The sequence below is a fragment of the Schistocerca piceifrons genome, chromosome 7 (assembly GCF_021461385.2).
Source record: "Schistocerca piceifrons isolate TAMUIC-IGC-003096 chromosome 7, iqSchPice1.1, whole genome shotgun sequence".
NCBI classification, from domain to species: Eukaryota; Metazoa; Arthropoda; class Insecta; order Orthoptera; family Acrididae; genus Schistocerca; species Schistocerca piceifrons.
The window spans coordinates 153,277,942-153,304,873 of record NC_060144.1 but is presented as its reverse complement, the minus strand read 5'-3'; the positions used below and the strand labels follow the sequence as shown (position 1 = coordinate 153,304,873).

The 26,932-nt window shown below is 42.3% G+C and overlaps 1 protein-coding gene across 3 annotated transcripts in view; it reads right to left on the bottom strand.

Annotated features, from left to right (window-relative positions):
• LOC124804676 (bumetanide-sensitive sodium-(potassium)-chloride cotransporter) overlaps positions 1–26,049 on the bottom strand; it is a 602,437-nt gene extending 576,388 nt beyond the window's left edge. For all 3 annotated transcript variants that reach the window (XM_047264921.1, XM_047264922.1, XM_047264923.1), the window contains exon 1: positions 25,524–26,049. In XM_047264921.1, the coding sequence (XP_047120877.1) occupies positions 25,524–25,928 (405 nt within the window). In that variant the 5' untranslated portion in view covers positions 25,929–26,049. The remainder of the gene's footprint in view (positions 1–25,523) is intronic.
• Between the last annotated feature and the right edge of the window lie 883 nt (positions 26,050–26,932).

Sequence of the window (26,932 nt, the reverse complement as noted above, 5' to 3'; positions counted from 1 at the left end):
AAACATAAATACAGAATTATCACCATTTTAAGGCCATTTTGCCTTCTTTAATATGCAGCTATGAACAAAATCCTGTCTGATACAACATGAACAAATTATGTTATTATACATGACGTTTTCGTAAAATTAAAATAGCCACACATTCGTATAAGTACAGTAAATGAGTTCACAGATACATAATGATTAGTGCTGAATATTGTATACAAATACAATAGCACTTTGTACATGGATTTATACGAGATTTTCGTATGAAATATTTTAAAACAGGGTTCCATACACAACGCCTCGCATTGATAACGTGTCTCCTTGCGAGAAGCGCTCCCACTTTCTTTCTTTGATTTTGAAGAACGAACATAACTTACACGGCAGGCATTTTTTTGGCTTGTGGTTGGTAAATGTTGCAGGAATTTGTGTGCCCGTTTCGGTTATTTGGAGCTGTTGGCAATCAGTTATCATCATTTTATTTGCCTGAAATGAACTGTGCAACAAAAATGCATTCGATACTCTTGCTAACAGCAAATGAAAAACCAGTTTCCGCTACCATTTTACAGTTCTGTGCCTGAGCACATTGTACTGCAGTCGCTTTCAAAGACACCTGTGCCGTCCAAATCATCTTCACTATATAGAGTATCGACAATGTCTCAAAAATTCTGCAAATCGGCAATTCCTTCGTCCGATAAACCACGGTGCGCCATTTCTCTTACACAGAATACCAATAATGTGCTCCATCCGCAGTCGAAAACAATGATCCATAACCACCGAAATACCTCAGTTCAACCGCCAAAATGGCAAGCAACACTGCCTACGGGAGACCAGGCACCTCTAATCTCACCCAACGAACAACTGGCCTCTGGAAATGAACTAAAATGGCCATTATGGAGAACCCTCAACCGCCTACGAACTGGGGTGGGCAGATGCAACGTAAACATGTGTAAACGGGCATACCGAGACGGGACGGACACGTGCCAGTGCGGACAGATCCAAACAATGGACCACCTCCTGGAATGCAGCAACATGGGGGAAGTGTGCAGGAAAGAAGATCTGGCAAACGCTACGGCAGTGGCAGTTAAATGCGCTGAATTTTGGCGGGACGTGATATGATATATATACTATGTTTGTCTTCATATTGTAATGTGACTCCCCATTTTGAGTTTGTTTTATTTATACATATGTGTATTGTATTTGTATTCGTGTGTATATGTAATATGTGGGTTGTCTATGGCTTGGACACGATTAAATAAAATAAATAAATAACCGCGAAAACAAGACGTACATTTACGCCATCTGGCCGTCCAACTAACAGATAACGGTAGAAACATCGTACAACGATGGACAGTGGTGCGAAAACAAAGCGCAGCGTTTTTTAATCAACAAAATACGCTGGCCCGTAGAACGCAAGGGCTTGGTGCTTTTGGAAGAGCGCGCGGCCCGTAGAATCTACGGGATTGGCGCTGAGAGAGTTAAAGCAGCATATGACACTACAAAAAGAAATAAGCTTATTGAAGTCATGAATGACCTGGGCATACCACAACATTTAATAGGCCTCATAAGTTTAGCTATGGAAAAAGTAGTAATTAAAGTACAGATGCAAGGAAATTTAACACCAAGTTTTGAAATTAACTGTGCACTGAGACAAGGCCATGCACTCTCATGTATGTTTTTTAACATAGCGCTAGAGAAGGTAATAAGGGCAGCGCAGATCAACACAAGACACATTATACAATACAATGGTGCAGGTTCTGGCCTACGCATATGATGTGGATATTATTGCAAGAACAGAACTAGCTGCTAAAGAAACGTGTAGGGCACTGGTGATAGCTGTAGAAATGGCACTGCAAATGAGCAACAACAAAACCAAATACAAGCGAATAATACAATCACAACTAAATACAATGTTAGAAATTGACCAGGCGTAAATAGGATCTGTTAGTGGATTTGTCTATCTGGGAACACTGGTAAATCACAGAATAATGTTAGTATGGAAATACAGCGGCGCATCCACCTTGCTAACAAATGCTTTTACGGCATGGCCCCACAACTTAAGTCCAGAAAAACAAAGTGCTAACTGTATAAACCTTTAATACGTCAGTTATTAACATTTGGCTCAGAAACCTAGCAACAGTGTGAAGAGCTAATAGGATGGTTTGAACAAAAGGTGTTACGCAAAATCTATGGGGTGACTAATGAAGATGGAGCACCGCGTGGACGATATTATACTGAACTTCGGTTGTTATATAAAGATCTTGAAGTCACGAAGTTAATTAAAATAAACCGTATGAAATATGTCGGCTACGTTTTCGGCATGGAACATAAGAACCAACAAAAATAGCACTGCTGCAAAACCCAATGGGACTAAGAAGCGGGAAAAGACCAAGGCTTCGATACTTGGGTGACATACAAGAAGATTTACAAATTATTGGTGTCAGGGGATGGAGATGCAAGACGCAGGAATGATGTGCTAGAACAGGCCAAGGCCCGCCAAGGGTTGTACAGTCAGGAAGACGAAGACGTTCGACCAGAGTGTTAAAACCTCTCAAAAAACCTTTTTGGAAATAGCCGATATTTTGTGAATCTTCAGGTTTTAGCGCGGCAAAGACAGTTCCATTAAGTTTCGGATGTGCAGCAGCAAGAATTCTCCTTCTAATATTTCGGCTACATAACATTCAGCCATCTTCAGAATGAGCCGCAAGACTGCCGCTCCAGTGCTCGCTTCGTCCCTTTATACTCGTGTACCGCGTGCGCGGTTGCGCGGTACACGAGTGTAAAGGGAAGAAGCGATCACTGGAGCGGCAGTCTTGCGGCTCACTCTGAAGATGGCTGAATGTTATACAGCCGAAATATTAGAAGAACAAGAAGGAGAATTCTTGTGGCTGCACACCCGAAACTTAATGGAACAGCCGATTTTTTACTGCTATTTATTCCAAATCGTAAAAATAGACTTAAAAAAATCTAATGGAGGTGAAAGAGAACGAGATCTTTATCTATACGCGGTTGAGACTGTGGCAGAAATCGGACTCACTGTCTCCAGCAAAGATGACGAAGGTGAAGAAGACCGGTGCGGCGACGGCGAGAGCGAAAGGTCACAACCATATGACTTTCCTGCATCGTCAGTTTTGGACGGTATCAATTTTTCGTTCATAACCACAAAGTTCTGCCCATAATGCTCCAAAAGTTCTTAATTGGAGAGAGATCCGGTGGCCTTGCTGGATGAGGTAGGGTTTGGAATGTAGAAAGACAAGCAGTAGGAGCTCTCGCCGTGTGCGGGCGGATATTATCTTGCTGGAATTTTAAGTCCAGAGATGTTGCCATGAAGAGCGACAAAATGGGGCGTAGAATATAATCGAAGTACCGCTGTGCTGTAAGGGTGCCACTGATGACAACCAAGCGGGCTGTGTTACGACATGAAATGGCACCCCAGACATTACTCCTCGTTGTCTGGCCGTATGGCGGGCGACTGTCAGGTTGTTATCCCACCATTGTTCGGAGCGTCTCCAGACACGTCTTCTCTGGTCACTGGGGCTAAATTCGAAGCGGGAGTCATCAGTGAAGACAATGTGATCCCTTCACGGAAAGCCATCCTGGACTTACATTTCAGCAAGATAACACCCGCCCGCAAGCGGCGAGAGTTTCTACTGTCTATTTTCGTGGTTCCAAACCCTGCCTCTACCAAGAGCGTCGCCGGATCTCTCTCCAATAGAGAAAGTTTGGAGCATTCTGTGCAGGGTCCTCGAACCACTACGGGATTCTGACGATCTAACGCGCCAATGGGAGAGAATCTGGCACGACAACCCTCGGGAAGACATCCAACAGCTCTTTCACTCAATGGCAAGCCGAGTAAGCGTTATTCTCTTGTTCAATTTGTGAAGCTCTTTCTCTACAGTAAATCATAAAAAATTTTCTGAAATTGTAATCATTTGTTTTCTGTACCTATACGTCACATCTACCGATTTCCATCCCATTTGGATAATTCCTCCGTGATGATCGTTTCTTTTTCCTGAAAAGTGTATCTTTCCGGAACATTTTCATTTTACACATGCTTAAATCCCGAGAGGAACAAGACATTTTTTATACAACAGAGCAAGTTTGGATTTATGTCCTGCCCCAAGAACTAAATTGTATAGGAGACAAAGAAAGCAGACATAAAGAGCAAAATAAGGCACTCGATTATACAGCGCAGATTTCTTTCCTTTGTGAGCTCGCTGCAGCACCGAAAAATGGGAGAAAAAGGTGGAGTTCTGTGGCATGCAGACTTCCATTGTGCCTTCTTTCACAAAGTGTTGTCAAGGAGACTACGAGGGTTTTGGCTAATAGCTGGGCAGCTAGAAGCCCACTACATAGAATACAAAAACATGTTTAGTACATGTACAACTCCTAGAGCAGACGTGTTATGCTGATATCTTTGAAATGTTTGTCTGTAATAGGTTTTGGAATCATTTTATGAAGTTGGCAGCGCTCGGAACGCTACCTATCGATTACAGGCATTAGATTACAATCGACGTAGCTACTTCTATCAGTCACCCTGCCGAAAGTTTTCTTTGAACAAACATATACAATTGTTACTCCGAAATTATGTTTTATGTAATTATATAGAGCTTCCATTGTCGGAATTATTGTTTAAAGCCCTTTTACAAACATTCAAAAAAGATAAAATAAGATAAATACTTTTTGTAGTCAAGTTACTGGGCACGATGAGCTCTATCCTAGGTCCCATCCTGGCTTTCACCAGCCCGTATAAGTTGTTACATACATGCATAAAAAACAATTGCTTATCCTCTTGAAGAAACAGCGGAAAACAAATGAAATTGTAAAAACTAATTTACAGAAAGTTTTAATAGACGCATAAAAAAAACAGAGAAATTGAAGTTTTCATCAATAACAGACCGTGTCCATCATTCTATGGACTACTAACTGGATAAAAACGTGTATATTAAAGTTTTTTAAAACATGTCTTACCTTGCAGATGACTAACAATTTTGCACAAATGCCTTGCTGCGACTGAATCAAGCGTACTTACTGTACAATACGATCGCGTTTCTAGGAGCCCAGTCCAACGATCTACTGTGTAAAACCGAGAAGTCTCCACGCACCGAATATGTACCTAGTAACAGCGGGTTGCGGGAAGTCAACAGAAAATTGACTAAACACTTCTGTCCAGCATTGTTCGTCAAATGTTCGCAGCTGTCTTAATGTCTCATTTCTGCCTAAATGTCTGCCCTCATCTTTCATATGTTATGTAGGTAGGTAATTGTTCTTGACTACGTATTATTTACATTTATGTAGGCATATTGTGCAATTCGCACAAATATTAAAACATGGGAATATTAAGAAATGTACAGCGCAGTGTGACGAATGTAGCTTTTAATTCGGAAACGGAAATAGTTTCGCTATAATCTGCAGCGACCATTCTCGTTCTTAAGTGCGACACAAAACGGCGGTTCTAGAGCTCACATTAAGCTGTTGGTAGCCGTACATTAACTGAAGTGCTTTTCAAGCAGCCTTGCAGGGCTGAAGGTGTCGTAGGCACGGCTGAGGTCAACGAACTCTAGTTACCTGATCCCGCTCGAAACCAACCGCGAAATACTGTGTCAAGTTGAAAACCCGTTTAGGAGGCCTTTGGAGCTCTAGAACCAACTTTTGCAACACAAGACCAACTTCCAACTAGTGTGAGGCCATGTTCTATGCTATGCTATGCTGTGCTCTCTGGTTCCACCTCACGGCACGGGGCGGCATATGGCCTCTGCTCGTTTCTCGCCTAGACCAAGGGACTCCTGTACAGTTTCCGAAAGCATATAACCACCTTACGGTCCATTTAGGTTTCTCCCGTAGGTCGGTACTTTCTCTTGTGACTGTCCAGCTACCTGATTACCCTACAATTTCTCGATAGCGCACCGACATTCATTCACAGTGAAAGACGATTGAAAATCATCGTTCTCATTTACATTGCATTGTATGGTAGTTGTGGCACTGCATATCGGCTACGCCGTTATTTGGCCAGGCTGACATTCTTGTTGCTGTGTTTCACTGTTGTAGTTACTAATATGTTCCTAGGCACATTGGCTGCCCTGTTCGGTAAGAGGTTAATTTAAAAACAAAAATTGCCATCGTTCATTTCATCGGACAGATGTCACTTCACCAATTCCTCCACTGCCTCAACCGCCTGGGATGAAGGAACTAATGAATATTTGGTATCTTCTCATTACACATCGAGATTCCAGAATACATATTGTTAATTGCAAAAGCCATGGGTACCTAGAAAGACTTCGTTAGCGCAACATGTGGAGCAATTTACGGGTTGGGGGACTTTAAATATGAAACTATTATGAAAAACGGACCACTCAGCTTCTTTAATTACTGCGTATATCTGTTTACATTTATATCATTTTACCTTATATCATTCTAACTGTATGTTCTTTTAAAATGTAATTATGTAAGCCAAACACTAAATAAATAAATAACCGCTGATTATAAGTAATTATCTACTACGTCTGTAAAGTTCCTGATGTGGCATTATCCTCGTCACACGACTCTTCAGACCCAGTACTAAATGCTGAATGACTATTTGAGGCTGATGTCCATTCGACGAGGAAGATATTAGAGAGAAGATCGGATTGGTCAAATGTGAAGAGAGATGTTGGAGGTAGCCTTTTCAAAGGAAGCTTCGTGGCGTTCACGAGAAGTGATTAAGGATCGAAAGGAAGTTGACCGAACGAGGACGCACGTTGGTTAAGACGCTAGTCTCGTTTTTGGGAGTAGTAAGATTAAAATTTCTGACCGGCCATTCCTAATTTGATTTGCCTGAAACTGCTTGAAAAAAGAAAAAAAAAAGAAAAACCACTAAAACTTTTAGTAATGAACTGAATAATCCTCGTATGAATGTGCTGTAACATATGATCTATTTTAAATACAATCTTTTATTCACAACTGCCTTGATCGCATCTGGTGGATCTATGACAGTACACCGTTTGGACCCCAACGAGCCATCATCAAGATTAAAAGTCTAGAAAATACAAAAATACAAAATTATTATTAAATAAAAAGTTACGAAAGTATTAAACGTGCAAGATAAAGGGAGAAAAAAAAAACAGAAATATACTCAGTAACTTGTTACGAAACTGAAACATAAACTCTTCATCTAGTACTCACGTCGTCACTTAAAATCTGTTGCTCTGGCTGATTATGTGATAGATGTCGACTTTACGTGTCACTTTCGTAGCAAATTACAACGTACATTTGTATTTTTTCCCTTATGAATAAAAGAGAGAAGGAAATCAATGGCATATAATAAATATCAAGTTATTACCTTGCCTATGTGGTTTCCCGCTCTGCTTAAAGGGTACGTAAAAAGGCAATATCTCACCCGCTCATCCATATAAATAAACGATTCTCACGGATTATAATGAGCTGGATGTAGCGACATATTATCCACAACTCACAGTTCGCGAGGCCTTGATCACGAAACAACTGAAAGGCTCCAAAGGGTACGTAAAAAGGCAATATCTCACCCGCTCATCCATATAAATAAACGATTCTCACGGATTATAATGAGCTGGATGTAGCGACATATTATCCACAACTCACAGTTCGCGAGGCCTTGATCACGAAACAACTGAAAGGCTCCCCTGGTCAAATGGCGTCCAATGTAACGAAATTTATGGGCTGAGATCTTTCTCGTTGAAGTGTTCATTCGTACTAAAAGTGGTCGGATATAAAAGCTCTCGGTGTCGTATTCTGAGTAGTTAACAAAGCTGTGTAGCGCCATGGCGTATACACGGAGAGCCCTGTCATTCCTGAAACCACAGCCATCAGATACGGCAGATATGAGTTTCCGGAACATCCGCTCGGGCCACCACCTACGCACTCCGGAGCACGAACGCTTGAAGATTGTACTCACAGCGGTTCGATTAGTTTCCATAACGACCTAATATATGGCGCAGAGAGAGAGAGAGAGAGAGAGAGAGAGAGAGAGAGAGAGGTTTGTAAGACTGGGGTCGTTTGAGAGATGACTGTAACATCCCTTCAGGTAGTTTGATGAAACGAAACTACAGTATTTACATGAAAGATCCTAGCGGGAGTGTTGTATATACTTTGAGACAATTGAATTACACTGGCCTCCGTAGCCATATCACCGTTGAAGCTACTCTAATCTGATTGCACTCGACTTGGAGGTAGCTGATTCCCACGCTGCTATTCGGCTGTGAAGCTAGTGATACACTGAACACTTGTGTCACAATAAAGATAGAAACACAAAAGAGGATAAGAAACCAAACGAAATGTAAATACTCTGTCGCTAGTCAACGGAGACCGCGGGACCTTTTTACTTGTGTTTCAAAATTAATATCGGAGTTAAGCATTTATTGCATTCAACTCACAATTATAAATAATACGTCAAGTTAATGAACGACTCAAAGAGTTTTTATTACATGTGTTCAATGTGAGCACCATTGTCTTACGGCACATATCTCATACGGTACACATCGAGTCGATAGGAGATTTCTTCCCAAACCTCTATCACTGAGTCTAGAATAACTGTTGCAACAACTGCTTTCATCCTGTTTCATCAGTCGAGTATATTAGCCGGTAGCGGAGGCACGTACACGTAGCCTTTACGAAAAAATCGCTTACAGTCTGGAGCCGAGCGACCGCTACGGTCGCAGGTTCGAATCCTGCCTCGGGCATGGATGTGTGTGATGTCCTTAGGTTAGTTAGGTTTAATTAGTTCTAAGTTCTAGGCGACTGATGACCTCAGAAGTTAAGTCGCATAGTGCTCAGAACCAAGCCAACCAAGCCAAAAAATCGTATGGCGTCAGATGGGGTAAACGTGATGGCCATGCAAAACAAGCTCTGTCCCCTTCGGCCAATCCAGCGGTCAGATATAACGTCGTTTAACCAATCGAGTACCGAGTTATGCCAGTGAGGCGGCGCACTACCTTTCTTCCAAATGAAATTCCGTGATTCAGCTTCTTCCAATTGAGGAAAGAGCCATAGTTCTAGCGCATCAAGGAAAGAAACAACCTCCACAGTTGCTTCACCGAAAGAGAAAGGTCCATAAATTTTCCGCCGACATATGCTACAAAAAACATTCATTTTAGGGCATCCTCGTTGCAACTGCACTATCTCGTGTGGATTTGCTGGCCCCGAGATATGCACATTGTGTGTGTTCAGATTTCCATTTTGCAGGAATATCGATTCATCACTGAAGACGACACGATCCAGAAAATTTCATCGTCATGCAGCAACGTTTCGTTTGCAAACTTGGCACGTAAAGTGTTGTCTGTACGCTTCAGAGCTTGTAACAACTGCAACCGATGACAAGGTAATTGACAGCATCTCCTTAAAAGACTCCACACAGACGGTGCTAATTCATGTCTAACCGTCCAAACTGATTTCTTGGGGCCTCTCGTGAAAGACTCACTCGTTCAAGTTCTTCAGTCACTCTTGTGCCGTGTAACGAATGGTGCTCACACTGAACACCTGTACGGAAAACTGAGTTGCTCTTTCATTTTATGTATTATTTACAATTGTGAGTTAAATGTAATAAACGCTACAACGACTTAAAACCCCAACATTCATTTTGAAACAACCGGTACCACGATACTCAGAAAATATCCCTGAACAACCTTAGTGTTGTCGGTGGAGTTCGGGTTCACCCTGTACATAGTCATATCCCATTTGAGAAACGATGCGGTTGAAAATTTGGAGACAGAGTCTTAGTTTATAAATGCGGGTCTGACCCCAACGGATCGCCACTGTATGTGGGTGGCACTGAAAAGCTGCCAGTGTAATGGCAAGGGTAGTGGACTGAGCCAACAGGGAAACCCAGTGGAGGTCTTCGAAGCTGCCCGTCTATGCCAGAGACAACAGGCAGCATAAAGGGTCACGTAGGCAACTGTTGGGCAGAAAATTAAATGTATAGACGCAAATGAACTCACCTTTTCTAAACGAAATGGTTGGATGGGAGACCGAGCATTTACACGCCCGTATACGATGGGCGTTCAGTAAGTAATGGAACACATTTTTTTTCTGAAAGCAGATTGGTTTTGTTAAAGATTCCAGTACACCGTGCTATTTCCCACACTTTTGGCTACAAAGCCCTTTTTCCCTTGATATAATCTCCGTACAATTCGACGGCCCTACGCCACCCTATTGAGAGGGCCTGTGTGTCCGCAAGGTCGACGTCGGAGCAGACTTGCTGCATCAATAACCTCCACGTACTGTTTCCCGCGAAGTGCATTCTTCGTTGGGCCAAACAGATGGAAGTCGGAAGGCGTGAGATTCGGGCTGTAGGGTGGATGAGGAAGAACAGTTCAACGAAGTTTTGAGAGGTCCTAGCGGGTGCGCAGACTTGAATCACTTTTTCTTCTGAGTAGAGGTGGTGTGGGGCCACTCCGTGGACTGCTGTTTTGGTTCCGGTTCGAAGTTTTTTTATTATTTTTTTTTGCTTGTTTGTTTTGTTTTAGGGCGCAAAATCAACTGGCGTCATATGCGCTCACGTGGCCGTTCGGTTCTAGGCGCTACAGTCTGGAACCGAGCGACCGCTACGGTCGCAGGTTCGAATCCTGCCTCGGGCATGGAAGTGTGTGATGTCCTTAGGTTAGCTAGGTTTAATTAGTTCTAAGTTCTAGGCGACTGGTGACCTCAGAAGTTAAGTCGCGTAGTGCTCAGAGCCATTTGAACGTCAAAATTATGGAACACGAAAACAGAGAAGAGTTAAAAAATGACTAAAACTCAATCCCAATTACCATAAGAGAAAACAGCTAAAAACAGGGACCTGGAGAAAGGGCTACTAAAAACACCATACAGAAGCGGAGGTCCAAAACTAAAAATTAAATGGCCTTCGCCATACTGCTTTGACGAATAGAAAGTAAAACGCGGTCTACAGCCCTCGCGTCACTTGCTAAAACAGCCGATAACTCAGACGGCAAACCGTTAAAAAAATGGACAGTTCGTCAGGAAGTGGCCGACAGTTAAAACTTGGGCGCCATGTGTACAAAGTGGTGGGGGAGCGCCACTTATCAAATGACGATGGCTGAAACGGCAGTGCCCAATACGCAACAGAGTTGAAATGACTTCCTCCCGGCGGGAGGGCCGAGAGGAGGCCGTCCAAGCCGCTGGGAGAGCCTTAATAATCCTGAGCTTATTCCCTTGAAGGGAGTACCAATGGCGATGCCAAAGGGACACCACCTCCTGACAAACGGCACTGGAGGGAATGTAGGAAGTAGTGGGCTCAGATACGAGGACTGCAGCCTTGGCAGCAGCCTCGTTTCCTGGCAGACCGACATGACCAGGAACCCACATAAACTTCACAGTGGCTCCACATAGAATGAGCAAATGACAGTTTTCCTGGACCCATTGCACTAAGGAATGGGCGGTGTACAGCGCACATAAACTTTCAAGGCCGCTGATTGAGTCTGAGCAGACGGCACAAGTGGAAAGTCTTTGTCGCCGGATGTACTCCGTGGCCTGATACAGGGCGAAGAGCTCGGCTGTAAATACTGAGCAGTGTGCCGGAAGCCGATATCTAAAGACGTGGGCGCCAATAACGAAGGCACACCCGACACCACGGTCAGTCCGAGAGCCATCAGTGTACACAAAGGTACTATCGCGAAATTCCATGGAAAGGTCGTGAAACTGAAGGCGATAAAGCGAAACTGAATGAAAGTGAATGAAGGCCAAGGTTAACACGGGCCGCTTCATGAAGCCAAGGTGGCGAAGGGTTCATTCCCACCGGCAACACTCACTTCGGGCTTTGTACCATGCCTCTATGATAGTAAAATTAAGACACGTGCATTAAATAGGCTTAAATATCTCATGAAAATTCTCGCAATAGATCAGATATTGCTTAATTATTCAATTTACAACAATGAACAAAGTAATCGACAGTTCAGCAGGATAGTAACTACGTAATGGCTGCTACACTGCTGCAGGGCCTACATATTATTATTATTATTATTATTATTGTCAGTGGTCGTGCACAGAGTACTGCCAGCCTGATGTCTTTGAATTTCTGCCAGTTCAGAAGTAAGGAGTTCGACAACAAAGTGATTTACAAAAAGTAAGGATACTCCACTCATTTTAAATGGAGGTAGACGGTGTGGATAAACCAAGTGCCGCAAGGGAGAGGAATGGTGCAGAGGAAGCATGTTTTGCTACTCTCAATGGGGATAATTAGCTTTCTGTTCTGCGAAGGAATTGTAGGTATCGCTCGCGATGCACGAGAATTGTTTGATCGTTCTATTGCACTTTCGGATAGCGGCCTCAAAAAGCCTGGGGACCACCGTATTAGAGGCTTTTGTGACTGTGTGTTGACAGAAACAAAGGTAATTTGGATAACATTTCGGCCTTTAGGACGGATGCTTAAGCTGCGGTCATTACCCTTTGTGTGATCTCGGAGAGGTATGGACGCACGTTATCGCGGCACAGAATCACTCCCTCCGTGAGCAGCCCAGTCCCTTTGCTCTTGATGGAGCGGTGTAGTCTACGGAGTGTGTCACAGTACACGTCAGTGTTAATAGTTTTCCATGCTCGAAGAATTCGTTGAGTATCGGACTTCGGACGTCGAAAAATTCGTTGAGCACCATTTTGCATGCTGATGGCACACCTTTGACTTTATAGGGGGAGATGACGACAATACGTTCGTGTTCCTAAACGGCTCAATACGTTATCCAAAAAGCGGCATATGCAAATTTCAACCGTTTTACGACATTTCATACCTTTTCGTTTGAACACTCCTTATATAAGTAAACATGTAAAAAGTAATTTAAATGATTATTTGGCTGAGTAGATTAGCGCTAGTCATAATTTGTTCTTAGTATCTTCATTGAAGTGGCCTGCAGTAGCTGGTTCTGCCTGTTAGCACAGGCCACATACCAAGAGGGAATGTGTGAAAGAATGGACGATGGGGATTTGTTGGCCAGTCATTTCGAATTAAAAGTTCGGTGTCTGTAATTACTGTGAAACACAGCTTAACAAGGAAAACTATAAGCGGTCCTACCCTTGCCTCTTTTTCAGAAGCGGGCTGCTAGATCCGAACACCACCCAAGTGTTACGGTGAAGCTTCAGGAACTCAAATGGGAATCCCTGGAGGGAAGGCGAAATTCTTTTCGAGGAACTCCATTGAGAACATTTAGAGAACCGGCATTTGAAGAAAGGATATGACTACTAGTGGTAAAGGGTATCTTCCGCAATGCACCGCACGGTGGCTTACGGAGTATGTATGTATATGTAACGATAAGGGGAACGAGCCGGAAACCACCTATAATACATATACGAACCACTGGTGGCGTCTGATGACTATTATATGAGCGACGTCACTTTCGGAGGAAATGTTACACGAGCCTTTTACACTGACAATCGTATCTGGCACTTTCGACTGTGATCGGTTAAACTTCACCTAGAGTCAGAACCAGTGGCGAGTCGCTACAATCACCTTCGGCTTTTATTGGTGAAGTTCCGAAAACGGCAACTACGAAGCTTTCGGCGAGCGCCAGCCATCCTCCTCGACTCAGATTGGAGTTTCGCTCATTCGGTATTGGAAAAAAACCGCCACTGCAACGAATACACCCAGCTATCTGGTGCAGCAGATCGTTATTTCTCTGGACAAAAGTGAGTGGGCTGAAGGTACTTGCCTAAACGCTGTGATAAGACAAGGGGGCTCAGTATCTCCAATCGATACTTCTGGGTGTTTGGTATCACACCGCATGCTACACGCACATGAGATGGAAGCATGTCACTCGCTACGTGTGATCAGAGAATTTCTTAACGCCAAATATTGTCTTTGCAACTGCTTCTTTCATTCATCTGAAGGAAAATTTGATTCACCTTCTAACAGTGTTTTTTAACTTCATCATATTTTTGCAAGTTTAACTTTGCTGTTTAAAACTTTTAATCACTTTATTTCACCTGACCAAACGGAAATTTTTTAGATCTGTAAAACATTGATGACACTGCATCACTACACTTCTATATGAAATAAATTTAAAACAGCGACACCAAAATTGTGAACGAACTTTAATTTTCCCCATCGATTTTAATCAAAATCGATGTTCGACAGTTATCCCAGTCGCGAATCACTAATTTCTAACAATTTAAAAAATACAATATCGATTTTATCTAAAAGAAACCATTAATTACAGTTTTTACATTTGTACAGATTGATGACACTTCACTTTGCTTCACAGAATTCCAGTTAAAAAGAAACATTAGGCAGCATTCTTAAACAGATCTATGACTGGAACAAAAAGTAGAAACAGTATTACCTACGTTTTATCAAGGCTTCAGATTTTAGAGGTAAGTAGATCGTATATCCTCCCCCCATGAACCATGGACCTTGCCGTTGGTGGGGAGGCTTGCGTGCCTCAGCGATATAGATAGCCGTACCGTAGGTGCAACCACAACGGAGGGGTATCTGTTGCGAGGCCAGACAAACGTGTGGTTCCTGAAAAGGGGCAGCAGCCTTTTCAGTAGTTGCAGGGGCAACAGTCTGGATGATTGACTGATCTGGCCTTGCAACAATAACCAAAACGGCCTTGCTGTGCTGGTACTACGAACGGCTGAAAGCAAGGGGAAACTACAGCCATAATTTTTCCCGAGGGCATGCAGCTTTACTGTATGGTTCAATGATGATGGCGTCCTCTTGGGTAAAATATTCCGGAGGTAAAATAGTCCCCCATTCGGATCTCCGGGCGGGGACTACTCAAGAGGACGTCGTTATCAGGAGAAAGAAAACTGGAATTCTACGGATCGGAGCGTGAAATGTCAGATCCCTTAATCGGGCAGGTAGGTTAGAAAATTTAAAAAGGGAAATGGATAGGTTAAAGTTAGATATAGTGGGAATTAGTGAAGTTCGGTGGCAGGAGGAACAAGACTTCTGGTCAGACGAATACAGGGTTATAAATACAAAAGCAAATAGGGGTAATGCAGGAGTAGGTTTAATAATGAATAAAAAAATAGGAGTGCGGGTAAGCTACTACAAACAGCATAGTGAACGTATTATAGTGGCCAAGATAGACACGAAGCCCACGCCTACTACAGTAGTACAAGTTTATATGCCAATGACGAAGAAATTGAAGAAATGTATGATGAGCTAAAAGAAATTATTCAGGTAGTGAAGGGAGAGGAAAATTTAATAGTCATGGGTGACTGGAATTCGACAGTGGGTAAAGGGAGAGAAGGAAACATAGTAGGTGAATATGGATTGGGGCTAAGAAATGAAAGAGGAAGCCGTCTGTTAGAATTTTGCACAGAGCATAACTTAATCATAGCCAACACTTGGTTCAAGAATCATAAAAGAAGGTTGTATACATGGAAGAATCCCGGAGATACTAAAAGGTATCAGATAGATTATATAATGGTAAGACAGAGATTTAGGAACCAGGTTTTAAATTGTAGGACATTTCCAGGGGCAGATGTGGACTCTGACCACAATCTATTGGTTTATGAACTGTAGATTAAAACTGAAGAAACTGCAAAAAGGTGGGAATTTAAGGAGATGGGAGTGGATAAACTGACTAAACCAGAGGTTGTACAGAGTTTCAGGGAGAGCATAAGGGAACAATTGACAGGAATGGGGAAAAGAAATACAGTAGAAGACGAATAGGTAGCTCTGAGGGATGAAGTAGTGAAGGCAGCAGAGGAACAAGTAGGTAAAAAGACGAATATTGAATTTAATTGATGAAAGGAGTAAATATAAAAATGCAGTAAATGAAGCAGGCAAAAAGGAATACAAACGTCTCAAAAATGAGATCGACAGGAAGTGCAAAATGGCTAAGCAGGGATGGCTAGAGGACACATGTAAGGATGTGGAGGCTTATCTCACTAGGGAGTAAGATAGATACAGCCTACAGGAAAATTAAAGAGACCTTTGGAGAAAAGAGAGCCACTTGCATGAATATCAAGAGCTCAGATGGAAACCCGGTTCTAAGCAAAGAGGGAAAAGCAGAAAGGTGGAAGGAGTATATAGAGGGTCTATACAAGGGCGATGTACTTGAGGACAATATTATGGAAATGGAAGAGGATGTAGATGAAGATGAAATGGGAGATACGATACTGCGTGAAGAGTTTGACAGAGCACTGAAAGAGCTGAGTCGAAACAAGGCCCCGGGAGTAGACAACATTCCATTAGAACTACTGATGGCCTTGGGAGAGCCAATCCTGACAAAACTCTTCCATCTGGTGCGCAAGATGTACGAGACAGGTGAAATACCCTCAGACTTCAAGAAGAATATAATAATTCCAATCTCAAAGAAAGCAGGTGTTGACAGATGTGAAAATTACCGAACTATCAGTTTAATAAGTCACAGCTGCAAAATACTAACACGAATTATTTACAGACGAATGGAAAAACTGATAGAAGCCGACCTCGGGGAAGATCAGTTTGGATTCTGTAGAAATGTTGAAACACGTGAGGCAATACTGACCTTACGACTTATCTTAGAAGAAAGATTAAGGAAAGGCAAACCTGCGTTTCTAGCATTTGTAGACTTAGAGAAAGCTTTTGACAATGTTGACTGGAATACTCTCTTTCAAATTCTAAAGGTGGCAGGGATAAAATACAGGGAGCGAAAGGCTATTTACAATTTGTACAGAAACCAGATGGCAGTTATAAGAGTTGAGGGGCATGAAAGGGAAGCAGTGGTTGGGAAGGGAGTGAGACAGGGTTGTAGCCTCTACCCGATGTTACTCAATCTGTATATTGAGCAAGCAGTAAAGGAAACAGAAGAAAAATTCGGAGTAGGTATTAAAATCCATGGAGAAGAAATAAAAACATTGAGGTTCGCCGATGACATCGTAATTCTGTCAGAGACTGCAAAGGACTTGGAAGAGCAGTTGAATGGAATGGACAGTGTCTTGAAAGGAGGATATAAGATGAACATCAACAAAAGCAAAACAAGGACAATGGAATGTAGTCGAATTAAGTCGAGTGATGCTGAGGGAATTAGATTAGGAAATGAGACACTTATAGTAGTAAAGGAGTTTTGCTATTTGGGGAGCAAAATAACTGATGATGGTCGAAGGAGAGAGGATACACAATGTAGACTGGCAATGGCAAGGAAAGCGTTTCTGAAGAAGAGAAATTTGTTAACATCGAGAATAGATTTAATTATCATGAAGTCGTTTCTGAAAGTATTTGTATGGAGTGTAGCCATGTATGGAAGTGAAACATGGACAATAAATAGTTTGGACAAGAAGAGAATAGAAGCATTCGAAATGTGGTGCTACAGAAGAATGCTGAAGACTGGATGGGTAGATCACGTAACTAATGAGGAGGTATTGAATAGGATTGGGGAGAAGAGACGTTTGTGGCACAACTTGACTAGAAGAAGGGATCGGCTGGTAGGACATGTCCTGAGGCATCAAGAGATCACAAATTTAGCATTGGAGGGCAGCGTGGAGGGTAAAAATCGTAGAGGGAGACCAAGAGATGAATACAGTATGCAGATTCAGAAGGATGTAGGTTGCAGTAGGTACTGGGAGATGAAGGAGCTTGCACAGGATAGATTAGCATGGAGAGCTGCATCAAACCAGTCTCAGGACTGAAGACCACAACAACAACAACAGATCGTATACCAGACTGAAATAGTACCGAAACTTTTTAAATGCGTTTATTTTATCGTCAAAGCTAATTTATAATTTATTGACATGCACGTGTGTTCTCGGAAGAGAGTTTAGCAAAATGTGGTGGAATACACGGTCCAGCCACAATAACGTGACCACCCGTCAAAATCCTGAATAACCACCTTCTGCAGCACGGACCGCTACGAGACGGCCAGGAAGTGAGTTAACGAGATTTTGGAAAAGTACGAACAGGGATGTGAAGCCATGCGAACTCCAATGTCATGGCCAGCTGCCCTAGTTTGATGATCCATGGCGCGAACAGCCCGATCGAGGTGGTCCCACAGATTGTCCAGTGGGTTTAAATCCGTGGAGTTTGCTGGCCAGGGGAGTGCGTTAAACTCATCCTGGTGCTCTGCCCTATAGAGCATAAAACATGATTCATCTGAAAAGGCCACCTGTCACCACTCAGTGGACATCCAGCTACGGTAATGGTTTGCAAATTTCAGCCTTCGTCCTCGATGAACAGCAGTTAGCAAGGGTGTATCAACCTTGGCCTGCTCCGGAGGTCCAGATACAGCAGCGTTCGCTTAACGGTTGTTCAAGAGCCGCCAGAGGCGGTCAAATTCAAAACAATTACCGTGTTTTCTTGCTATCAAAAATTGGAACATTCCTCTTAAATGCAAACTTTGAATTATTGTTCTGCTCGCCCTAGAAGCGGCGTTATTACCATTTTCTCCCACGACTGCAGGGGAAACGGGCGGGACCGTTGAAGCATCTAACATCCTCTCGTGACTTCTTGGCGAACTACTTGGCATTTTCTCGTCCTGAAGTTAAATATTTCCTTATCGGTATCCATAAGCCTAGTGTGCAAGGGTTGGCTACGTTGTGCAAGGGTTGGCTAAGAGCGCCGAACGCCATCTCTTTGTTATTCATTGTTTCGAATTACTTCAGTGTTGCGCCCGTTGTTTGTAACATTATACTTCTTGTATAAAGCGTTCTTCTTGTTACGATGCCACATTTTAGTAACCGTGTATATAAGAAGAGGAAAACCGTAAAGAAAATGAAATTAACACTAAAACCAAGTTCTGATGCTGTAATTGCGAAAACAATGCGTTCTTCTGCTAAGCAACACAGGCCATAGCCCTGCGACATCGTCTAGCAAGAAATTGACTTGTGGACGTGTCAGATTTTGTGAATAAGTGACTGACAGTGATAACATTAACGAAGTACTGAATATTGGATTTCTGAGCTGAAAGAAAGCGTTCTGTGAAAAACACAGATACCTAATGAGATCGTTAACAATTTAATTTGGACAGTGATTCCTAAAAGGGTGTTTGTAAAGCATCAAAACACCGCACTTTAGCATTTATGATGCAATTGCAACTTACAACCAAGGGAACAGCGTGAAGTATTGAAGGCAATAGGATTTCCACTGTACGGGCACTAAGAAATACTGACAGAGGATGAGAGAGGAGCAGAAAGAAGAGAAAGGTATATGAAATATGATTGAACAACAGACCAGAAAAGACCAAAATGGAAGCTTTTGGAGGATGAAGAAGACGACCTAGGATAATCCACCCTATAGTGCAGGAATGTATTGAGAAGCTTTGACAGCCACTTCCAGTAAACTAGACTTTTCGAATGTATGGAACATTTTCTCAAAATCCACTCAAACTAGGGAGCTGAAATTTTTATATAGCACTCCTAGTAGTCAAATTTACATTGTAACACAGCCACTTGACAATATGTTCCGTAGTTTCATATCATCAAAATACAGCAATTTTTTGTAAAAAAGTTGGGTGTCATTAATAGAAATAAATATTGAAAGGAAACTAGAGAAGATACTCCAACGTAAATTTATCATTACTGCAACACTAAACCACTGTACATGTTGGAAAAATTTCAAATTTTTCTATTTGGTAGATTATTCATAAACGTTCCTCAAACTTCGTGATTTTAACATGGCCAGCAAAGGCACTTCCGGCTCCCCTTGATTCTTCTGCGCCGACAGGTGCGCAACAGTCGCGCGTCTATTCGCATGCACACGTCTCCCGCAGCCATCGTTCACCCCTGTTACCTATGGCCCCGTTCTGCATTCCAGCTGCCTCTGCGCCAGTTTTGGATAGCGCCATTTTTCCATGTGCCGCGAACTTTAACCACCGTGGTCCTCAACCAGTTTACAAACATGGCCGTTTAGAAAATGCTTCCACCCTTGGCCCGAAAGTAAATGATCATGCCCTTTTGGACGTCAGATAATTATCTCCGTTTCCGCATTACAACAACGACTGCAATGCTGTCTTTCTCCCCCCCCCCCCCCCATATGTATTACAGACCCTCCGCTGCTAGCGCAATGTGATTGGTTACTGCATGCTTACGTCGAAAGTAGTCGGTGATCACATTAATTTGACTGAACCGTGTATCTACTCTTTTTTACGAACGCATATAGCATAATATAATTGTTAACTACACTACTGGCCATTAAAATTGCTACACCACGAAGATGACGTGCTACAGACGCGAAATTTAACCGACAAGAAGATGATGCTGTGATATGCAAATGATTAGCTTTTCAGAGCATTCACACAAGGTTGGCGCCGGTGGCGACACCTAAAGCGTGCCTGACATGAGGAAAGTTTCCAACCGATTTCTCATACACAAACAGCAGTTGACCGGCGTTGCCTTGTGAAACGTTGTTGTGATGCCTCGTGTAAGGACGTGAAATGCGTACCATCACGTTTCCGACTTTGATAAAGGGCGGACTGTGGCCTATCGCGATTGCGGTTAATCGTATCGCGACATTGCTGCTCGCGTTGGTCGAGATCCAATGGCTGTTAGATGAATAAGGAATCGGTGGGTTCAGGAGGGTAATACGGAACGCCGTGCTGGATCCCAACGGCCTCGTAATACTAGCAGTCGAGATGACAGGCATCTTATCCGCATGACTGTAATGGATCGTGCAGCCACGTCTCGATCCCTGAGCCAACAGATGGGGACGTTTGTAAGACACGAACAGTTCGTCGACGTTTGCAGCAGCATGGGCTACCAGCTCGGAGACCGTGGCTGCGGTTACCCTTGACGCTGCATCACAGACAGGGGCGCCTGCGATGGTGTACTCAACGACGAACCTGGGTGCACGAATGGCAAAACGTCATTTTTTCGGATGAATCCAGGTTCTGTTTACAGCATCATGACGGTCGCATCCGTGTTTGGCGACATCGCAGTGAACGCACATTGGAAGCGCGTATTCGTCATCGCCATACTGGCGTATCACCCGACGTGATGGTATGGCGTACCATTGGTTAAACGTCTCGGTCACCTCTTGTTCGCATTGACGGTACTTTGAACAGTGGACGTTACATTTCAGATGTGTTACGACCCGTGGCTCTACCCTTCATTCGATCCCTGCGAAACACTACATTTCAGCAGGATAATGTACGACCGCATGTTGCAGGTCCTGTACGGGCCTTTCTGGATACAGAAAACGTTCGACTAGTGCCCTGGCCAGCACATTCTCCAGATCTCTCACCAATTGAAAACGTCTGGTGAATGGTGACCGAGCAACTGGCTCGTCACAATACGCCAGTCACTACTTTTGATGAACTGTGGTATCGCGTTGAAGCTGCATGGGCAGCTGTACCTGTACACGTCGTCCAAGCTCTGTTTGGCTCAATGCCCGGGCGTATCAAGGCCGTTATTACGGCCAGAGGAGGTTGTTCTGGGTACTGATTTCTCAGGATCTATGCACCCAAATTGCGTGAAAATGAAATCACATGTCAGTTCTAGTATAACATATTTGTCCAATGAACACCCGTTTATCATCTGCATTTCTTCTTGGTGTAGCAATTTTAATGGCCAGTAGTGTACATCCGCTCGGATGCGCGTCCCAATTTCGAGAACCTCTTAACATTTTACCTTATGGAGTGTCAATGTGGAGTGTACCTACATGGGAATTTTTAGCTATTTTATTTTTATTCCGCAGTTAGTGGGCTTAGAATTCGGTTATGCATAACGTAGTATAGAACAACAATGCGTGTTCACTAATAGCATAGGCGCCACCTTCTTTTATACGCCTGTGAAAGGGACGATTTCGTATATTCTTTCAGCATCAATGGCTTTGTCCGAGTCTGTAATACCTCATCATTTATGCTGATGCCAAAAGAAGAAAGTTAGTTATTAGGAGTCCAGTATGCGGACATAATTGCTGGAAGTTTTAAAACTGGCTGAAGTTCGGAAAACTTATTTCAAATGTGGGTTAAAACGAGTAGGATTCCGTGAACTGTGCAACTGCAAAGGGTCGTGTTGCACGACTTGGCTGAGCGTGAATGAACACAACAGTAAGTTGGGCACTGGATTGCAACACAGTTCCGTTGAGTACACAATATTTAAATGCTTAGATTCCACAGTTCGGTGAGCTGCGAAGTTGAATTTACTGTGAATAACTTTGGCATTAACGCCTTCTTTCTCTTGTCAAGCAAATGATCGACATTCATCATACAAAAAGAATATTTTTTGTTCTTCGTACACCTTCCATAGGTAAAAGAGCATTACACATTAAGAGAGATACATCTGGAACGACTAAAGACATCTGAAAACAAAGTGGCAAGACTAGACACTAAATCATAATTCATTGGAAGGTGTATTCTCATCTTAATTAGTCAGGAAACAGATGCTGATATGACACCGGTCTAAAAGTCTCGCAGACGATTTGCGACTAGGCTGTGTTCAACCAAGGGCTGTGCAAATTTTAACAGACGAACGTTGCCTCTTAAACGCCTGTTAGATGGTGCTATACTAATGTGACTACTATTGTTTTAAAATCTGCCATTTTTAAAACAATGGCAACTTAAGTCGAGTAGTCTGCTTCCAATGAGCTTAAACGCTCACTGTAAGTAATGCTGTGAAAAAATGAAATTTTCACCTTAAGGTATTCGCTGTATAATTCTTTTAACAATTCCGTGAAGCTCAACACCACCTCTTCGAATCGCCTGTCGTACTTCCAGCTGTCAACCAGTCAACCCCCACACCTGATTTTTCAAGGAATCGACCGAACATGTATAACACGTCGTATTTCCAGAACCATGTGTCGTATAATGATACAATTTTGCAGGTATACGTGGATACTGTCTATAAAATGTGTTGCTAATACAGTAGCAAAAATAATAATGAATTAAAACGTCACACTTGATGCTGAAGTTTAATGCGTAACATCGAAAATGTAGCAGGCGATAAACGTTTTCCCCGCATTTTCATTATTCTAGGTGACGTATGAATGATAAAGTTTCATAAAGGTTTGAAATAATGTGTCAAGAATGCTGAATGTCGCTAAGTGCGGTTACTCTCAAATACTGTATGAAAAAATATAGTCTTGGTAATTTGGACGCAGTGAGTTACGCTGACTTAAGACTTACAGTCAGTTTCCTACTGTAATACTTGTGTTACTATGTTGAAGATTTATCGTTAAGATTGTTGTCCTTAATGAGTGGGTTACGACACAATTTTAAATGTTTAAATTCGGTCAATAACTGTATGAAAAATTGAAAATCAAATATCTGTTACCCCTACAAGGATTTAGAGAGGCAGCCTGCAATAGGGACTTCGTTCGTGGTTAGTCGTTTAGTAATGTAGGTAAAGATACAGAGAAGGCTCAGTTCATTTGCAGAATTCCGTGGATGTCGTGCTTACGTCAGCGGTGAATTTCTTGAAGGGCAACCAAATTCGGTTGTTGCAAAAACCACTGACGCCATCGCACCATGATTCAGGGCATCGGTATGCGACTTATCGTAACAGAGGTTTCATTACACATATCGAAGACTAAAGCACATTCAATTTTATGTGAACATTAGCTGTAAAAATGATCTGCTCCAGATGCATCCTGCACTAGTCCGAAGCTATTACTATATAAGCTTGTTCGAAAATACTCAAAACTAAGCACGAAAAAATGCAAAATCCTTATACGACGTCTAATAGGTGATGAAACGTTAATTGATTCGAACCGCTCGGAAACGAAGCAGCAATCAACCGTATGGAACTTCCAAGATGAACCGAAACCAACGAAAGTTCTTCGTTAGCGAAACGCCCCTCAGAAGACTGCGTGTTTCTTTGATTACAATGGGCACTGAGTAACCATTGATTTATGGGATCGAAGAACAGTTAATGCTGAACGGTATACAATAACTTGTCTGCCACAAGTTATCGGTGAAATTAGGACAAACAATCGATAACGTAGCATCATTCTTCATCACAGTGGCGTCATACAGCATGCACCAAGCGGGGTTGTTTGCACACAGTACTCTAATTCGGGAGGGCGACGGTTCAAATCCTCTTCCGGCCATCCAGGTTTTTTTTTTCCATGATGTACCTAAATCGCTCCAGGCAAATGCCGGGATGGTTCCTTTGAAAGGGCACGGCCGATTTCCTTGTCCATCTTTGACACAATCCGAGCTTGTGCTTCGTCTGTAATGACCTCCATGTTGACAGGACTTAACACCTCAATCTTTCTTCCTTGTTATACAGCACGCACACCAATTGATTAATTATTTGACGGAGAAAAACATCGAATTAATGTGGCATTGCCCTCATTCATCTGCTACATTACCTAACGGCTTTTTTTAAAATTCCTGTCAGACATACATAAGTGTAGACGGGTATTAACATCTCTAATGGACAAAAATGATTCCTGAATTGGTCCGAAAGAAAAAACCACACAAATTTTAAAGACGAATATTTTGATAAATAAAATTATCTGCACAAAAAATTTAAAGTTTTTATTAAAACTTATAAGGAAGCCCTCGTATTCAGCTGTCAGGCAAATGCTATGGAAGAGCATTATAAGGAACTTACTATCCATTGAAGAAACAGTTCACTTTATTTTAGCTCAGAATCCAGGAGAAATAACGCAACTGATTCCTACTAGATGGAACTACTGGATTATATCCCCATTCTTGACAACAATCGTGTTGCGCCGTCACGTCTCCAGGTCTGTGTGGGCATTCCAGTGTCTAACGTCGTGTTAACAACATATCACGTACTGGTCCTAATTTTTGTCTTGTGGTGCAAATCCTAGCATTTTGTTTTTCTGCAGGTAACGAAAAACTGCAAGGGGTAATTCTTGTTGGTGAATATGACTAGCTTTTTAGAAAACTTGTTCCACTGAATCATATCGGTGGGAAAGTCAGAGAACAGCACTCAAATTGATGTCAGTTCAGCAACTTATCTTGACAACACTTTGCAGACTAACTAATGAAGAAATCCATTATGACAGTTATTGGGGAGGTGTTTCCGATAAATGTAACTTAATTGTGAATGTATCGATGTGATGCCCAATGTATACGAAATACAACGGGCGTAGGCACAACAGTATCGTAACAAGTGCTACAAGTTCTGGAGGCAGCTTCGCTACCCGCACTTCACTTGCTGCGGAGAAAGTACAATGGACCTTCATTCGGAGCTGCCTAATTGTTGTCGCGTCGATGGGAACTGCGGAATATTTTTTCGTGAGAAGATTACACATCGCGGTAAAGAATACAAATGCACAAAAGTTTAATTTACGATGTTTACAAGTATCAATAAGCGTGGGTAGAGTTATTACCCTGCAATGCAAATTACGAACAAAGCAATCTATCCGCTGCTTCCCGATGTCACTGCAGGTACCGTAACGGCACACTTCAAACAACCATTTCTCTGAAAGTGGCCAGTTTCTTGTAATAAAGTATTTCAAATATCTATTTTGATGCAGGATTTATCTCCACTAAGAGCGTTTGTCTGACGTATCTCTCTTCCTTTCAAGACAGAAAGAAGTTGCTTCATGAAACCAATGAAGAAACAATGTCTTTTGACCAAGGTCCGTCGTTGATTTCTCAGCAATACCACATCAGTTAAAATTTAAAAAAACATGGTTGTGCCTTAGAGTAACTTCAATTTCTCACACATGACATAAACGCACTGTTAGTCATAAAAAGAAACATTCTTACCTTTCCATGTCCATGTAACGTTGCATTGTGAAGTTCATCTAATGTTGGTCGGTATGCTGCCTGTATCGACATAATATTGCGGTAATTATCAAGTCTTGGCAGGGCTTCTCTCGTGAAGTGGCGAAAGCTTTTGGCATAGCGCGTGTCGTATCCAGATGTGTCAGAAGTATGAGACAGCAGCATGTTAGGTGAAGTTGGCCGATAATTTTCAAGCGAACCTCTTCTGGAATCGTCACCTTCTCCACGCAGTGGGTCGCTCTCACCATATTCGTCGCCCTCTTCATTTTTCGAAGAAGAGCCATCAACTCTGTTCACTTGAAAACGAGTTCTTTTATCCATATCGCCCAGCTCAACACCCCAAGAATCTCTACGCGCATTGTTCAAAGCACTCTTTTCTGAAGGCATAATTTCTTGCAAATTAAATTAAAAAAAGAGCACTACACAAGTTAACAGAAAAACTACAGATTCACCGGCTCAACCATGAGCACAACACGCAGCTGTCGTGCTCCACGAAGCGGCATGCGCATGTGGTCCGCGGAGCGCTGCCTTATAGGACGCCCAGAGCTGTTTAAAAATACGATCCCTCGCTCGGCTATCGATTGCTACGTCGAAATTACGAGTGCAGATTTTCGAGTGCGATTTAATTTTTGCTATAAAGAAAATATAAATATTAATCTAAAGTGAAGTATCTTTACAGAAGTGAAATATATTACAATATTAATATAATCCTTTCAATGTCGCCCTTGAGGACAACTTCGAAGGGTAATCGATAGTATAATAAAATGCTTACACCAAAGAGAGGATGTATTGTGTCTCTGGTTTACATCAGCTGACGTTTTGATTAAAAACAGTATGTTTACGGTGTTCGTATGATGCGTGTGTCAAATGTAATCAGTGGGAATATGTGCTACGTATCAACGTGAACATTATTTTTAGTGCATTTTGCTTCCTCTTTTCTGTCTGTCTGTCTGTCTGAATAAATTAGTGTTTCCTCTTGCAGATTGGTAATGGCACCCAAAGGAAAATACCTTTCTGTTAGTAACAGGATAGTAACTGAGGAAGCTTACTCCAAATTGACTTCGCGACTAGCGTCGTTTCATAAAATTTGGGCTGTGGTGATAGGTTCACCACCGAATGTTTATTAACTTTCCAGATTTTTATTAACACACACACACTTTGTACACGTTGAGCTATCACATTTAAGATTTCAGATAATCGGCGATGTATTTTATAAGATACTACTTGTTCAACAATGCACTGTAGCGTAATTGTTTATGTAAAGCAATTACAGCTGTTGGCAGTGCTGAATCTCAGACTGCTTGTTATTTAAGTTATAAGATACCACGGCAGTCAAGAAAATTGTGTGGAGCCTTTATCAATTACTACTTTACTACTTTATTATTATTACT